The sequence below is a fragment of the Theropithecus gelada genome, chromosome 5 (genome assembly GCF_003255815.1).
Source record: "Theropithecus gelada isolate Dixy chromosome 5, Tgel_1.0, whole genome shotgun sequence".
In the NCBI taxonomy this organism is placed as follows: domain Eukaryota; kingdom Metazoa; phylum Chordata; class Mammalia; order Primates; family Cercopithecidae; genus Theropithecus; species Theropithecus gelada.
Genome location: NC_037672.1, coordinates 165,737,481 through 165,754,516, shown reverse-complemented (window position 1 = coordinate 165,754,516; position 17,036 = coordinate 165,737,481). Strand labels below are relative to the sequence as shown.

General features: G+C 40.9%; 1 protein-coding gene and 1 non-coding gene across 6 annotated transcripts in view; both read right to left on the bottom strand.

Moving 5' to 3' along the window:
• Positions 1-17,036, bottom strand: part of PALLD (palladin, cytoskeletal associated protein) — a 436,926-nt gene that overhangs the window by 41,217 nt on the left and 378,673 nt on the right. For 2 of the 5 annotated variants that reach the window (XM_025384604.1, XM_025384608.1), the window contains one exon: positions 8,698-9,375. The exons of the other annotated variants lie outside the window; for them this stretch is intronic. In XM_025384604.1, coding sequence (XP_025240389.1) covers positions 8,698-9,375 — 678 coding nt within the window. The remainder of the gene's footprint in view (positions 1-8,697; positions 9,376-17,036) is intronic. 5 annotated transcript variants of the gene reach the window in all.
• On the bottom strand, positions 1,669-1,771 carry LOC112625686. Its single transcript, XR_003119747.1, has one exon. It is a non-coding gene; the product is annotated as a U6 spliceosomal RNA (small nuclear RNA).

Genomic DNA, 17,036 nt, shown 5'->3' with positions numbered 1-17,036 from the left:
TTTTTTTTTTTTTTTTTTTTTCACTCTGTTGCCTAGGCTGGAGTACAGTGGCACCATCTCGGCTCACTGCAACCTCTGCCTCCTGGGTTTAAGCAGTTCTCCTGCCTCAGCCTCCTGAGTAGCTAGGATTACAGGCACGTGCTACCACACCTGGCTAATTTTTGTACTTTTAGTAGAGACGCGGTTTCACCATGTTGTTCAGCCTGGTCTCGAACTCCTGACCTTGTGATCCACCCACCTCGGCCTCCCAAAGTGCTAGGATTACAGGCCTGAGCTACAACACCTGGCCTCTATCTTTTAACAAGTCAATTCCCTCAACATATCGAGATTTCCAGTGTTAAGGGCAGTTACTTAATTCCTAATTTCCCACAATGTTAAAGAAATTTTCCTCTTTACTTACAGAATTTAAGGTACTCGTATTTTCTTGGTTCTAAACAATTGGCACAGAAATAAAAATCAATCAACTGAAATATGTTTTTTTCTTTTTATAGACTGGGTTTCACTCTGTCACCCAGGCTAGAATGCAGTGGTGTGATCACAGCTCCCTATCCTAGGAGGCTCAAGCAATCCTTCTGCCTCATCCTCCAAGTGGCTGGGACCAGAAGTGCATACCACTATGCCTGGCTAAATTTCCATTTCTTGTAGGGACAGGTTCTCCCTATCTTGCCCAGGCTGGTCTCAAACTCCTGGGCTCAAGTGATCTTCCTGCTTTGGCCTTTCAAAGAGCTGGAATTACAGGCATGAGCCACTGTTCCCAGCTGAAAGATATTTTTAAATATCCAATAGTGATTAGACAAATATTTATAGAGCATCTAGCAGAGCACAGTGCTAGGCCAATACATCAATACAAGCCCTGTTAAGCCTAGAAAAAAAGAGTTGGTTTCTAAGGTAAGTGATTGTTAATGCCTGATGACATCATGGAATTCTATGTATGAAGATTTTATGCATAAAAACGAAAATATATTTAAAAAACCCAAAAGCTTCATCATGATAGTCTGAACACTAATAGTTTTTGCTTCTTAGTACATTTAATTCAAGTTAGTATATTGAATAACTGTAACATTAATTACTTATATCTTCCTTTACTGATCTTTCTTATCTGTTTTTCCACAAAGAAAAATGAGAGAAAATTAGAATTTGGACTAATTTATATGTTTGTACATACATACATAAGTGGTGATGGGAACTGTAGGTTCTTTACCCAAATAGTTAGGTCCTGAAAGAGGACAATTTGTAGCAATGATGACACATGCATTATTTACATTATTTGGTGCCTTGTAGATAGCATGTACAAATACTTGCCTCCATAGTTGGAATGATCATCACAATCTGCTACACAGTTTATATTGCATTCATCCTTGAAGGCTATGAAAATTAGATTCTGAACCTAGAGTTTGCTGTTAGGCCACCTCTGCCTCCTACTAAAATGAATGTGTCCAGCCTATCAAAGATTCTCTTCAACAAGCATGAGCTCCATGACATACTGCATTGCAAATCTGACTTTCTGCAAATGTACGTGGCCGGAGATACGCCAATCTTAGCAGTCAGTACTTGAAACTGAAACTTGAGGGGGAATAAGAAAAGATTCCAGTGGGCACTTATTTACAATGATTAATATTTGAACATTTTTAATTACAAAATGGCAGTTTCATAGAGGCTATATGGTTTAAAAATACAGAGTACTTCATGACTTTGTGTGTCATCCTTGCACAGAGGCCATGCTAATCTTCTCTGTATCATTCCAATTTTAGTATTCACACTGCCAAAGTGAGCACTCAACATTATTTAAGTGAGATAGCAAAGACCTCCCAAATCCTAAAGGATGGTCCTTGATCACTGAGGCTGATAACCAAGTTGGGGAATAAGTTAAGGAACAAACCATGTGGAACCAATTCTAGATGCAACTGGAATAAAAAAGAAACAGAAAACAGTGCCGGCTAGAATGACTGCAGAAAGCTCCATGAAAGAGGCAAGTTCTAAGCCCTTGAAAGATGATAAGGATGTAGACAAGTAGAATGGAGAAGAAGAAGAAATTCAGAGACAGCAGGAATAAAGAAACAGATGTGAGAACCTGCTTTTTTGTTTTGTTTTGTTTTAACCACTTAAAAGCTGTGTCGTTTGGGCTAGTGACCTGATGACCATATGTTTCAGTTTCCTCCTTTGTAAAATGTGGGTATTAACAGCTTGTATCTCATAGGATCACTGGGTAAACTACATGAGCCAATGTGTACTAAACACTTAGAACAGCTCCTGGTGTAGTAAGAGTGGATCTGAAATATCAGTGGATCAGAAAATATTCAGCATGGAAGTGAGTCAAAGAGACGAGATTGGCTGAGAGAAACAGAATGGAAGAGGGGAAGGAGTTTAAAAAGATACCAAAAATTCTTGACCAGAATTTCCATGAACGTGCAGATAACCCTTACTGATTGCCTTCTCAGTGTTCAACTCTGTTCTAGGTGCTAGAAATATAATGTTGAACTAGGTCACGGTAGTTAGAAAAACTGCATTTTTATGGTGGATATGGCAGAAAGAGATAAGAGAAAAAAAAATGGAAGGCAAGACATATCAGGAGGTGGTAAACGCAATGAAACGGCAGAAGTATGAGTAGATGACTGTATCAGACAGTGTGGTCCATCAGAATTCTGAGGTTGACTCTACAGTGGTGGCCTAAACCATAGGAAGTGGCTGGCTACGTGAGACCTACAGGGAGAGCATGGCAGTGCAGAGGTCCTGTGACCAGAACCAGCCTGGCAGGGCCAACAGATGGGCACTGTGAATGAGGAAAGAGGTATAGAATACAGTTTTCTCACACTTATTCTAATACGGAACCTCTTCTCTTTTTCGGAGCATCTCACTGGACTAATGTAATTCAGAAGCACTTTACGAAATTATGTTAAACACTGAGGACAGGGTTTAGGGGTAGCATGCAACGTGAGAGTTAGAAATAAAAGTGACGTATTTTGAAAGGGGAGGCATGAGGAAAGAAAAGCAATTATAAGTTTTGAGGCAAAAATTTGGCAACTGAGTTTGTTTTCCTATAAAACTAATGCTATGTTAGAGTTTGTAAGATGGTTGTAGTTCTGCTCCCTGAAGTGGCACCTTCCTTTGATAAATGATGAGTAGCAACTCATTAGGAAATAAAAAGAGTGGTGACAAAGAGATAATCTCCTTTTTTTGATGGTTTGTGCAATTAAAAAAATAAAATAAAGTAGTATTCAAAGTTAGTAGTTACCAAAACCAGAACTCTTCACAAAAATCCATACTCAGAGGCAAACTTTAACCAATAAAGCAATTCATAACAGGCCTCCCGGACTAAATACTTCACTGTATACACACTCAGCCCAACTGTACAAAAAACATTACTGATCTGTTTACTCTGGCTTTAAGAGTAAGTCATTTGTCATTTAAAAATAATATTCATGTGGTTATGATAAAAACATCTCAAACGTATACACAAGCATCTGGAAGGTAAAGTCTTCCAGATTCAATCACCACCAAATCCCAAATGGTCTCTTTTTTTGGCTACTGAATAGTCTTGAAAGCATCCTTCCCTTGATATGCTATTGTAGGTCAATTCCGGGAGTAGATTTCAGAAACTCAAATTTCCAGAGCACAATATTGATGTAAGAGATAGGGTACCAGAATCAACCAGAGAATTTAACTATTACACGTCCTGTTATTCTACTCTTCTCACATTCAGTGAAATCTGATGGTAACTAAATTCCACAACATTTCAGAGGGAGCAAATTCATTAACATGTTGGCATTTAAATATCACTTATATTCAAGAATATAATGCATTAATAAATATATAAAAGAGCCCAAGATATACAAACTGAGTTTTTGTATGTCAATTCTATTTTCCTTTTACTGAATTTTATGGTAAAGCAAAGGCTGCTAAAGTACAAAAAATAGGTACCTTAAGCTCATATTTAAAGGAAAATAGATAACTTTATTCTAATATCAAATTCTCCTCACATTGTATTTTGGGTTCTTTAAAAAAGAAAATGACAAAGGCACATGGGTTTTTTTTTTTTGAGACAGAGTTTTGCTCTGTCACCAGGCTGGAGTGCAGTGGCGCAATCTCAGCTCACTGCAATCTCCGCCCCCCAAGTTCAAGCAATTCTCCTGCCTCAGCCCTCCCGAGTAGCTGGGACTACAGGTGCCCACCACCATGTCTGGCTAATTGTTTGTATTTTAGTAGAGACAGGGTTTCACCATGTTGGCCAGGATAATCTCCATCTCCTGACCTCGTGATCCACTGGCCTCAGGTTACTTCTGTTCATTCATTCTATACAACTTGGTACACAGCCGTACAGGTCTGATTTTGAGCTACCCCGGGGCGGAGACATTTCAACAGAATAACCCAGTAGCAGCGGATCCTGGAGGCCTCACCTACTAATTTGTTGGTAAATACTTGCCCAGGATTGGATACAACTTGATAAGATACTGGACCCTAATGAGCCCATAATAACACCTCCAACCCCTTCAGGTCAGAGAATGAAAAGCCCCCCGCTATCTGTTTCCCCCAAAATAGGAGAAAGATAGGTATAGTGAGATGTCTGCAAAGTACGTTGCAGCTTGTATCTGTTGGATTCTTTTTCACTGGTTACTATCTAACCACGGTCTTGACTTGAAAACTGTTTAAAATGCCCTGTGTCATGAATCTTAAAGTACAACTAAATTTGTTAACAAAGTTTTCCTTGACTCAGGGGATTCTGATTTGCTGCTTCTACAACAGTTTTCTTTAATCAAGAAATGTTAGAGTTATTTGAGATGAACCTAAGTCATGCTATTCTCTCCTTGCTCAGGCATTTTTTCCAGAACCCTGGGAAATCCCGTCACCTCTTGAGTAACAATGATGACAGTGTCCCCACCTACCTGCTTCCTATCAGGGAGAGAGAGAGGGACAATGAGATAATGTCCACAAGGAGCTGTGGGCCTATATAATAAAAGCTCTCATTAGTACATCTGTATACAAGCTCTTATTGACACATGCTCTTGTGACAAAGATGGGGCAACATTTCAAACCAAAGCCCTGCTTATATAAAAGAGGCAGTTAAGAACATACAACATTGTGGCCCCGTGGCTATGTGGCACTCCCTTATGAGCACAGATTCCAAGAATGTGAAGATGGCAAATGAAACAGTGCCAGTCTGGTTCCAGAGATGGGTCTGATCTGATTCACCCTTCAGACTTAGTACAGCTGCTCAGAGACCAGCAGAGGCAGTACTGCCACACTATGCCTGTCGGCACTGCCAAATCTTCTGGGTTTCTTCCATCTCTTAGGGCTGATTTACTATGTGGAGAAACATGGTTACAGCAATGGAGGCTGTAACACCAACTTACCAGCAATAGTGAGGGGAGTAGAATACATTAATTTTATAAAAGTACAAACAGATTTCTCTCTAAGGCATGCTCTCCTTACTACCTCCATCTAAAAGGGTTTATCAACTTAGTATTTGTATCTGTCGACAGCTTTGAGCAGGGCAATATTTTCTTTGCCAGTGACCCCAGTAAATTTGGGGAAGATGCAGCATAAAGGAAGAAAGGCATTTGAGGAACTGTATGTATAGAAGTTCCCCAGACCGCAGTCAACCTCTCTCCAGCTCACAACAGCAGCATGCAGTTGGTTGACTGCGGTCTGGGGAACTTCTATACATACAGTTCCTCAAACGCCTTTCTTCCTTTATGCTGCATTTTCCCCAAATTTACTGTCCTTTGCCTTGACTTTGTGGTTTATCACTGACATCCATGACCTTTGTTCCCTGCTTTGACCTCTGCTACACAAACATATGAGAAACAGAACCTTATCTCCACCGACTGTTTAGAAACTTAGTACTTACTAACCTTCCTGTTTACAGTTTAAATAAGAACAATGCGAAACAAACAGAATAAAACAGCAAGTATGCAAGTGATGATTAAGAAAACTAAGAGGGGCTGGGCACGGTGGCTCATGCCTGTAATCCCAGCACTTTGAGAGGCCGATGTGGGCAGATCACATGAGGTCAGGAGTTTGAGACCAGCCTGGCCATCATGGTGAAACCTCATCTCTACTGAAAATACAAAAACTAGCTGGGCGTGGTGGCTCACACCTATAATCCCAGCTATTTAGGTGGCTGAGGCATGAATTGTTGGAACCCAGAGGCGGAGGCTGCAGTGAGCTGCAATCGCACCACTGCATTCCAGTCTGGACAACAGAACAAGACTGTCTCAAACAAAAAAAAAAACAAGAAAGAAAACTAAGATATTGGAAATTTATATTTAACATTTTGGTAAAACAAGGCAGGTTAAAAAAACCTAATGAATTTCTACTTCATTGCATTATATGTAATCAATCTACTTGTTGGTACTTGATATATATGGCAAAACCATCCAGCTAAAGAAATAACACTTATAAATGAAACTGAATATATACATCTTACGATAACTTGGCAGTTCCTGCAAGTTCCAGGATGCCAAAGCCATGGTAGCCCTGATAGGGACACTCAGTCTTTAGCAAATTATTTGGATTATTATGATAAACAAAAATAGTAACATTTTTGTTTTTAATTCAGAATGCAAATGACAGATCCCATAGTATGCCAGAGGAAAAACATGTTTCAAAAGACATATGTATCAAACCAAAATAATGAATTCTTCAAGTGTGTGTGATTTAGCAACAGGAAAATTCCTTGAGGACAAAACGGTAACCACATAATAATGGCTTACTGGGCTGGCACGGAGCTAAAAATCTGTAGTCTGGTATTTCCACTTCGATGTCACAGCACTTACCTATCTTTGGGTACAGTTTTCCATGGCCACAAAATCAGCATGACTTCTCCATTAATTTTTTTAAAATGGCAGGAACGACTGGACTCTTGTGGTAACAATTATAAGCTATTTTGACTCCATAAAATGAGTCACTTTGAAAGATGGTGACAAGAAGCAAGTGCTCCTGTTACTTGAAGTAAGCCCTTAAAACTGCTTAAGGTTTCAAAGTCACAGATCAGCACAAACTGCTGTTCCTACTAAAAATGATAAATGGCACAATCATTACCACCTTTGCCAAAGTAATCTTTGATCAAATTCTTTATGAGAAATATTAGAACAGATTATTTACAGTACTCCTCTTCCTGGGAAGCAAGACTTGGTATCCTTTTAATGAGAGAGGAGGAAAAGGTGTCATGCAACAAACTCTAGCTCTTTGGGTCTCTCTAACAGCTTCTTTGTACCAAGATAATACACTTCCTTTTCTAACAGCTAAATTAAAGCTCAAAGAGAAAAAGCAGGGGAGAAAGACAAAGGTTCTCCTCAGACAAGTTGACTGACAACTTTTAACAGAAGTCCATTATCACATCATTACTATATTTGGCTCCTTTATTGGACTTGTTTCTTTACATAATCATTTGACTGTGTTTCGTCCAATAAGGATTTGAGAAGAAGGCAGATTTCAAATTCATGTAATCAACATTTAGGAAGTGCCCAACAAAAGCAGCAGTGCTAACTGAAGCTGCCTGGTACACCTCGTCGAGGCCCGACATAGAAATGCTGGCCTTTAAGGTGGCAAAAGTATATCCTAGCAATGGAACACTTTTATAGATGAATGAAAATAACTTGAATTCTAAGATCTTCTCCTGTTTACTCTTTAGTAGAGTTTCCTTCTTTTTCTCTCTGAACAATAGTATGCTTCTGGCAAACTCTGAAGCAGGATTTCAGCAGGAAGAGTTGAGATATGGGTGCTGGCTTAACCTTTGCGAGCACTCACTCATTTCTGAAGTCTTCAGTAAACTGAGTAAGTGCTAGCTTTTACTCATTTTACTCTTCAACCAAACATACCAAACACCTGTACTGTATTTCTTTTGAGGAGTTTACTGTACTTCTGTGGTCGTTATTTATCCTCAAAGATTTCCCATTTTAAAGACCTCATAGGGCTGCCACATCATCACTGTGAGGTAAGGAGAGACATATTAGATCACCTGCAAGCAGAAACAGACAGAGGCGGCATGTGATGGATCTCGAGATCACAGGCCAGGGACAAAACTGCATCATCATTTCTCCACTAGGTTGCATACACCCTCATTTATCTACATTCCAGTCAATCACTAGATTCACACAAAGGCTTATTTCTTAAATCTGTTAATTTAGGTTTTTCAAAAACACTAAGTGTATACTTAATAACCAAACTCCTTCGCACCCATTGTAATGCTGGCATGAAATATTATAATAAAACACATAGTTTGGTGGTGAGAGCATGGATTCCTGTCTCGGTTTAGTGGCTATGTGACCCAGGGCAATTTATTCAACTCCTAGACTCCTCGGTAGTTTAACTGGGGCGATGCTCCCTCTTAGGAATGTAGTATGGACTGAAATAGTATACGTGAATTGCTTAGCACAGTGCTCGATAAACGGTAGCTAAGCCCCTCCCCCCGTCATAATTATTAAGAGAGCACTGCATAGAGTTTGAATAGTTCCTCATGAGAATCTCATATTAGTTCAGACGAAAAAGTTCTGATTTTGATCATGTCAAGTGGCCACGCAAGAATCACTGAGTCAAATTGCCGTTAAGAATTTTTACATCGCATGGAGGGAAATGTGTGAAATGTTACTGAGGTGCCCTGGGTTGCAGGCTGATGGGCGCGCGTGTATGGGGATGTGGGAGCCCCAGGGCGACCCGAGGCGGAGAGGCAGGGAGCGGAGGCCTGCGGCTGTTACTCACGCGGGGGTGACACCCTTGGGCAGCCCCAGGGCGTTGACGGCGGCCGGCGGCGGCTGCGAGGGCAGCAGGGCGCTGAGGAAGGCCGCGGGCGTCTGGCTGTGGCCGAAGCGGGTGGCGGGAGAGCAGTGGGACGCCTGCCCCGGGCTCGGGAGCGGCGGTGGTGGCGGCGGCAGTGGGAACACGTCGGGCACCGGGAAGGCAGCCGTGGGGCTGAAGACCGGGGGCGGCGGCGGCGGGGGAGACGGTGAGGAGGCGCCCCACGGGGCCTCGGGCTCGGTGCCGAAGGGCTGCGCGAAGGGCGGCATGGGCGCGCGGCCGAACTGCCTTGGCGTCGGGGACATGGGCGACGGGAGGCTGGACGAGCTGGGGCTGGAGGCCGGCGTGCCGTGGCCCGACGCGGGCCCGAGGTTCTGCGCGGCGATGAACTGCTTGGGGCGCGCGTAGTTGAAGGAGCCGGAGGACTGCATGGCGGGTGCGGAGCGGGAGGCCAGCGCGCTCATGGGCTCCGGGGACGCGGGCGGCGTGCAGGCCGCGAGCTCGGGGAAGGCGGGCGGCGGCGGGAAGGGCGGCGAGGGCGGCGAGGGCGGCGCGCTGCGCGGGGCTGGCGGAGGCTGCCGGGCGCCGGCCTCCTGCTCCAGTCGGATTTGGTTCTGGAGTTGCTGGATCTTCAGAGGGTCCCTGTGGGGAGAGAGAGAAGTGACACCTTCAGAGATGGAACGGCAAGGAACGTGCATTCCAGGAGTGAGCTCAGCTTGTGAGCATCGCCTGGCACTTAGGCCAGCTGCAGAGAACACCCAGGGAACGGGCACACATAGCAGCCCGAAGTGTGGTGCCAGCAGTTCATTCTGGACCAAGCGCTAAGTCAGTGAATTATGCTCGCCCATTTCACTGTCTCATTTAAGTTTCCCATAAGGTGATCCCAACCAGTTTACAAATCCTGATGGAAACTTTGTCTGACTTCCAGGAGCCATATTTTGTTTTTAACGGATCAAGAAATATTAAGAGAAAAACATTTCGACATCAGTTCTTAATCCTCTCATTCATAGTCAATTTTTGGTAAAAGAATTCTATCAAAATGAGAAAGTTAAAAGCAAAAAAAAAAAAGAAAAAAAAGTTGAAGTTATATTTGGCAGATTTAGGTGAGTCCAATTTGCCTACTTCAGTGCTGTCAACTCTACATTCAATAAATACCACAGGTGGATTTAAAGAAAATTACTTTAATCTCTACATTTGTCCCCTAAGAAAGTCTTTATGCAAAATTTTAGTAGTAAAATGAATTGCCAATTTCTTACACAAACCTTAATATACACTGATATTGCATGTTATTTCAAACACATGTAAACGAGTAACATCTATAACAGGTAGGTGTTCAATAAACAATAGGAAAATATTTTATAATAATGTATACTTAATTCCCCAAATATTTACCATTGATAAGAGATAGTTCAAATTTTTATTTCTGAAATAAGAGTAAGCAGCTAGCAATGATCTAATATCTCACTCTTTTACTCCACAACTTTGCTGTACATCCAGGATGTTTTCCTTTATTCACATGAGGTAAACATAGGGACCAATAGCTGTCACAAGAAACTTCAACTTCAGGTGGCACTATAACAAGCAGATAAAACAAGTATCTATAGACAATAAACCTTTTAAAACTAAAAATCAGACCCCAAAACTTTCTTATCCATAGGCAAAAATCAAGCCTTCAGAGACTCAGCAACACAAAGAATTGAAGCGGCCAATAAAAAGTGAAAAAATGTCTAGGTCTTTTCTCAAGTATCATGAGCTGTGGGAACATCAGCAAGTTCTAAACTCTGTTCTGTGTCTTCTGTTCCCTTCTGTAATTATCCAGTAAAGTGATTACAATTAAATCCATGACAAGACAGACACATTTTCTTGGGAACTGAAAGGTGTAATGAGGAGATGGTTCTATGTTCTTAATAGGTACAGAGCATCAAATATTTGAACAACAAAGAACTTTGTGGGATCCTATTGAACTTGAGTGTTTTAAAAGTAGCCATGTCACTGCAGGGATTCACCACTGCCCTGAAGTTCCAGATGTCTATGTGGTTTGGGTAGACTGTCCAAGCACATCTGCTCTTGCATTCATGCATTTAGAACTGGCCCAGGAATAGAACTCATAAAAACCACCCACTAGCTCTAAAATCCATTATCCAGCACTCTCCATTCTGAGTCCCCAAATGCTTCATCTCCCTGCCTTTGCTGTCTCTTTTACATTTCCTCACTAGGGCAGCATGCATCCCCGTCCCAGGATGTTTACCATCAACACTCTTCCACACCCTTCAGCTGACCTCTGCATCTGGATTGGAAGCCATCTGTGTGGCTCTCCTCAAAGGCGCTGCTCCCCTACTCTGTCCCCACCTGGGCTCACAATGGCCAAAGCCACAGCTGTGTTTTAAGTATTTTAGGCTTGGCCTGACGTCAGCAAATTGCTGTGTGTGGTGGCTCTGCTGAAGTAGCTACAGACATCATATCATGCGCTGTACCTGATGTGAGGATTCCCTGACCCCAGGATTAGGGAGTGCCTCTTGAGAGCCAGTCTTCAAAGAAACCAGGGCAGGAAAGCCCAGACCATGACTATATTGGTTCTAAACTTCTCTATGGGTCAACCTATTCATTCGGGCATTAAAAAGAACCACCGTGTTTGCTAACCCAAGTGGGCTTAAAGCTGTGGAAGTGCTATCTTTAGTATGAAGTGACAGTTTAAGAAATTATTAATGTAGCATTTCACAAGAAATGAATGGGCATTCTAGTGATTTGGCTGCTAGTATATACTGCAGTGAAGAACTTTGCTAGAGTTTTGACTTCCCCATTTTTCAGTGGTTCAGTGAGGCATGAAGAATATAATATGCAGGGAATGGAGGGGGTGGGGAAAAGGAGCACAAACACATCTTTTGAATTTTAAAGTGTCTGACTTTATTTCTGTGCAAATGATAATCTTTTAAATACCTGAGTTAAATGAATTTCCTGTCTGGAATGTGATGTGATGAAATGCACAATTTTACCATTTTCTTCTTCCTCATTAAGCTATTTTTAGAAAAGTTGATTTTCACAGAGATAAAAAAAGGCCGAAAGAATGAAAGGTACCAGAAACGCAAGGTTGCCTATAGCTTTTGGAAATTACTTAGAAGTTATTTGTCATAGGAAATTCATTACTTCTTTAGTTTCTCCATTTTTTTTTTTTCTGCTGTCTTTTCTCTGAAAAAAAAAAAAAAGAAACTGAACTTTTTGGAAATACTAGCCAGCTACTAGCTTGTGGGGTCATTGTGAGAATTAAATGATGAGCACAGTGCCTGGTTTGGAGTATGAGCTCAATAAATTATCTTTCTCAGCAGAAGAGAATCATATCAATCCTGGTTACTTTACAAACCAGACCTTTTAAAACAGGAACAATGTTTAATTATTGCAGGGGGTTTCTCTTCACCTATTTCCATTGCAAGTGACTAGCAAAGGAACAGCAGTGGCAGGTGGGCCGATGGGGAACTGGAGATGGGGCTGTCTTGAGACCAGCTAAGATGGCTGGTTTTAGCACTGCTCCTCCCCCTTCTCCTCATCACGAAGCCGCAGGGCACTTACCATGTGCCTAGCCCTGGAGACACACACCAGCCCTAGGAGGCAGGGATTGTTATCCCCATTTAAAAAATTCACCATCAGTTAGTGAGGTCGAGTAACGTGTCCAAGGGCAGAACCTGGATGTGAAGGGCTGGCTGGCTCAGAAGGCCTGGTGCTACATCATTCTCTACAGAGTGCTCAGGAAACAAAAAAGGTTTGTTAAAATGTTGGCTGTTATTACTACATATCACTTTTTCTCTGGGAAACTGCAACCCAAGTTTAAAATAAATGATGTGAAAGTAAACTTCCGCAAAACAACTTTTATGTAAATTGGAAATTCCTGGTATGTCTCTGTGGAGCAATATCTCGATTGCAAGGAATTTATCCCCTGCTCATAATAATAAAGAAGGGGTATTCATAACCATCTAGAAAAACTCTTGAGATCACAAAGCTGAAAAACATTTGTGATCTATGAATAAATATGCTGTTGGTTTATATGCTTTCTTTCATATTTGACTGTGTGATAGAAGCCACTGTATGAAGAACTACAAGACTGTATCCTCTGAACCATAAGCTCCTCTGGTCCTGATATTTATAAGCACTTTAAAGGTAAGGAGGGTAACTTTTGGCATCTTCACAGCACCTGGCCAAACACTAAACATGGTGGACTCATCACTGTCAATGATAACAACGATATAAATTTCTTACTGCAATTTCTGTACCCCATTGGGTTCATCAGGCATATTCCATAGGACATTCCTATACTAGGAGGGTCCCATATTGGACTGGGAAATCTTAAGAATTTTCAAATGAAGGTAGGTAAGTGAATCAGGGGTAAGCTGGTAGGTGTTCCCACAATATATTCCCATCTGGCTAAGATTAGCTCAGTATCATATGCATGAGACTTCAATGTATCAATTCTGGGAATGTATAAAATAGAAAATAGAACTCCTACAAGGGCTTCCCATTCAGGTAGTACCGGTTCAGTTTCATCTATAACTTTATTACAGTAATGCTTCAATTGTCTTTTAAAATTCTATTACTCATAGCTCAATTGATATCTTCATATCACAGAAGCTAGGTCCACTGCATGAAGGTCAATATCTAACAACTTGATTTGTTTAGCACTAACTTATGATTGCCCCTTGGGAAAAGGTATATAAATCACAATCTTAAGAATAATCATTTACACAGTAAGGATTAATAAAAGACAAATGAGAATGTATTGCACTAGACTTATAGGAGGTTGTAAGCACAAAAATAATTAAAATACATTCCCCTAAGGTTAGGGGAGAAGGCAGGGATAAAAATCTGGATTTTCTAGAAAGTACCATAAACAAAAAAATGCAAGAATTAAATTAAAATTGATTACTGCTTGGGAATATGTATAAGTTTAAAATGTATTGCAAAAGGACACAGGTTTCTTTACAAAGCCCTATTTGTTGACCTTCAGTGCATTCTGAACCTTTTGTAAATTGTGTGACTTTCCAAACAAAGCCAGAACAGAACACAATTATGGAGGAGGGTTCAAGGGAGAAGTGACCTGAGTGAAATCAGCATACGACTTGAGTCTCTTTTAGAGAGACTTTTCCTTTGTACTTAGAATAAGAGCCATATTTGGCTCTGCCACAGAAAAACAGTAGCTTTGTATGTCTTCATGCATAAAGTTGATCTCTATTTGAAGTCATTCCATGTACCGAGAAAGAGAGAGAGAGAAGGAGCAATTGAAATTGATGACCAATTCCTAATCCTCCTGGGAACTTCTCTGGAATATCAAAGGATGGCTGAGTCTCTCATGTAACATAAGGAATAGGAATGAGAGGTGGGGAGATGGTGTTCTTCAAGGGTCAGTAGCAATGTGAACTGTTTCTCAGAAGTTGACTCCTGCCGCTGGCTGCCAGATGTTGAGATCTCATCTAGGAGGTCTGTGGAGATCCAGCTCTGTGGGATAAATGGTCACTTTGGCTCTGGGAGGGCTGCAGGATGTGGTCCAAAGCATTTATAACCCCATCAGAAGAGCAGGATTTGTAGCCTGACATAAATTGCATATGATAAGGGACAGACTTTACCAGTGCCTGCAGTTGTGATGTGCCTGATGAATCTGACTAACACAGAACACTGGCGCTTCAGCCCCAGCCTGTTTTTTGGGGAGGAATCCGAGGTCAGCTTCTAAAACAGTTAACTCTGCATCACAGTTAAATGCCCAAAATGATTTTCATTTCTACTGATACAAAGGCCAGTGAAAACACCAGGAAGATATTAGTTGATTCTTATAAAAACTGTGCTAATTTAGTGGACATTAAAAGGAATTAATACCGACTGTTCCTAATAGAAAATGTTTGGTTTTAATTTTTATCATAGACAAAGTACATTTTTGAAGAAAATCTGTTTTTCAACCTCTTTTTTTTTCAATGCTTGAAGCAAAATCAGTGATCTCATTTCTAATTGAAACTCCAAAGAAAAGCTCCCTGTGAGACAGATTTTGAGGAACTTTAAAGTCTTAAGTATAAAATTTCTCTGAGATTTTGAAGAATTAGGGAAGAAAGGACAGATATTTTACTTTCTGTCTTCCAATGAAATGACGAATTTGGCATATTTTAAGGTTTCATATGGTTAATGTTTCCCCAACTTTTCATTTTCATTCATCATACAGTGGCTGGTGCCATCCCTTGTGTCAGTCCCATCATAGCTTATGCTTGCTGGGTAGAATACATCCAAAACAGTGGTATGCAGTCGGTATTTGTAAGAGTTGATTACTACTAAGGGCAGAGTGTCATCTCTTTCCAAACAAATAACCATTATCTGCTCCCCAAATGTCTTTACAAAAAATAGCAATCCTCCACTTCGCTGAGCCCTCCATTTTCAGTATCTTCCTCTTTACTCTCAGGGAAGCCACTCAATAAATATCTGTTGAATTGAAGTTAAATCCCTAGATTTCTATGCAATGTAAAACTCCCTGTTCCATCAAGCTGTATGGCATTCAGCAACACACAGTTGCATTTTCCTAAGGGAGTACTCTAGAAATAAAGCCACTATCATGCAGGTTATTTACAAGTAAAAACATGGAGTCAGCCCAGTAGAGAAATGTTCCAATAGTGCGGCTCCAGGTCTGCCACATTCTGTTTATGACTTTGGATACTTCATTCATCCTTTCTGGGGTAGTTTTTCAACTTTAAGGTCCTAATAAACTTTTAGATTTTATGACCCGTCCTCTTTAGCCCTGTAAGATTTAAACATTATAAAGAACCTAATTTCAAAGAAACTGGTAAACTTGGACAACTAAACAAGTCCAAGTATGGTGCTTATTTGTGTGTGTGTATATATATATTAACCTTATGCATATGCTGTTTTCACACCTATTTCAACTGTTTTTGAAAAATGTATATATCAGTTTTTGGAAAACAGAAGAAGATTTTAAAGGCATTTGAGAGGCAGATAAAAACAATTCCATGGTAAATCTTCTTACAAAAGGAATACTTTATTCTGTGAATAATCTGTGAATATTCTGTCAACTAACTGGCTAACACTAATTGTATTTTTTTTTCTTAAGACAGATATACCTATAGATAAATTCTACCCAGATCAAGACAAAAATAGCTTTTAGGTTTTATGTGTCTCAAAATAGCTTCTATGGGGCTAGAGTTGGAAGTGGTTCTGCTATAATGCTTTCCCTTAAAGGAAACATGCAAACTGTTTCAGTGGTAAGTGGCCAATGTTCTGTTAATAACCCTTTCCCCTCTTTCTGCCACAACTCTTTGGATGTTTTGGCCTGATTTTGTAAATCTTCTAAAAATTCATTTGACATTTCATTCAAATATGAAGATAGGGTTGTGCTATGCTCAGCAGTCCCGTGGCTTTTCTCTGCCCTCATTCTTGATATCTCTGCAGCTCTGACAATGGGCTCACCCACTCCACCTTTCTTGAAGCACTCTTCTCCCTTGACATCACTAACATAACTCTCCTTGTTCTACTTCTGGGACTGTGCCTTACTTCCTTCACTAGTTCTTCTCCATCACTCTAAATATGGGTATCCTACCAAGATCGAAACTTTATGTTCCTCTTTGCACAAGGAGTTAGTCAACTGCATCACTCTCGCTCCCTGATCTCTTTAACCCAGCCCTCAGTCCTGAATTCCATTATCCACTTCCGTGTAATATAAATGTGCTACTTCACTTCAAACTTATGTCTAGACAGAGCTGCTCTCATCCTGACCGAACTTGTCTCCCTAAAATAATATCTGATATTTAAGATACCCATAATTTGGCCTCAAACAGTCCTAACAATCTTATCTCCAACTAATGCTGCTCTATCTCTACCTTTTCATTCTTCTAAGTTTGTTACTCTTATTGTTTCCCAGACTGACTTTGAGTTTTCCTTACTGTTGGCCTCTTCTCATACACTGCCCTCTTTTGGAAGGCCACCCCCACCAATTTCTCTCCATCCACTGTCTTCATCCTTTTGTGCCCATTTCAATGCCCATTTCTTCTTGAAGCCCTCCCTAGTAACATCTAGCAGTTCTTACTCCCTCCTCCATACTACTCCAGCCCACAAGGCCGGCATGGTACTGTCAGCTTGGCAGTGGCATTATCATCTCACACACCAGCCCAGATCGCCCAGAGCCAGAGGTGTTCTATCTTCTTATTACAGTATTTTGCACATAGATGTCACTTACTACCTGTCAAAAGATTGCCAGGCATCCTTTTGTGTGGAATACAGAAAAGGGAAATGCATCTTCTAATAAAGGAGATATATATGTATCAGAG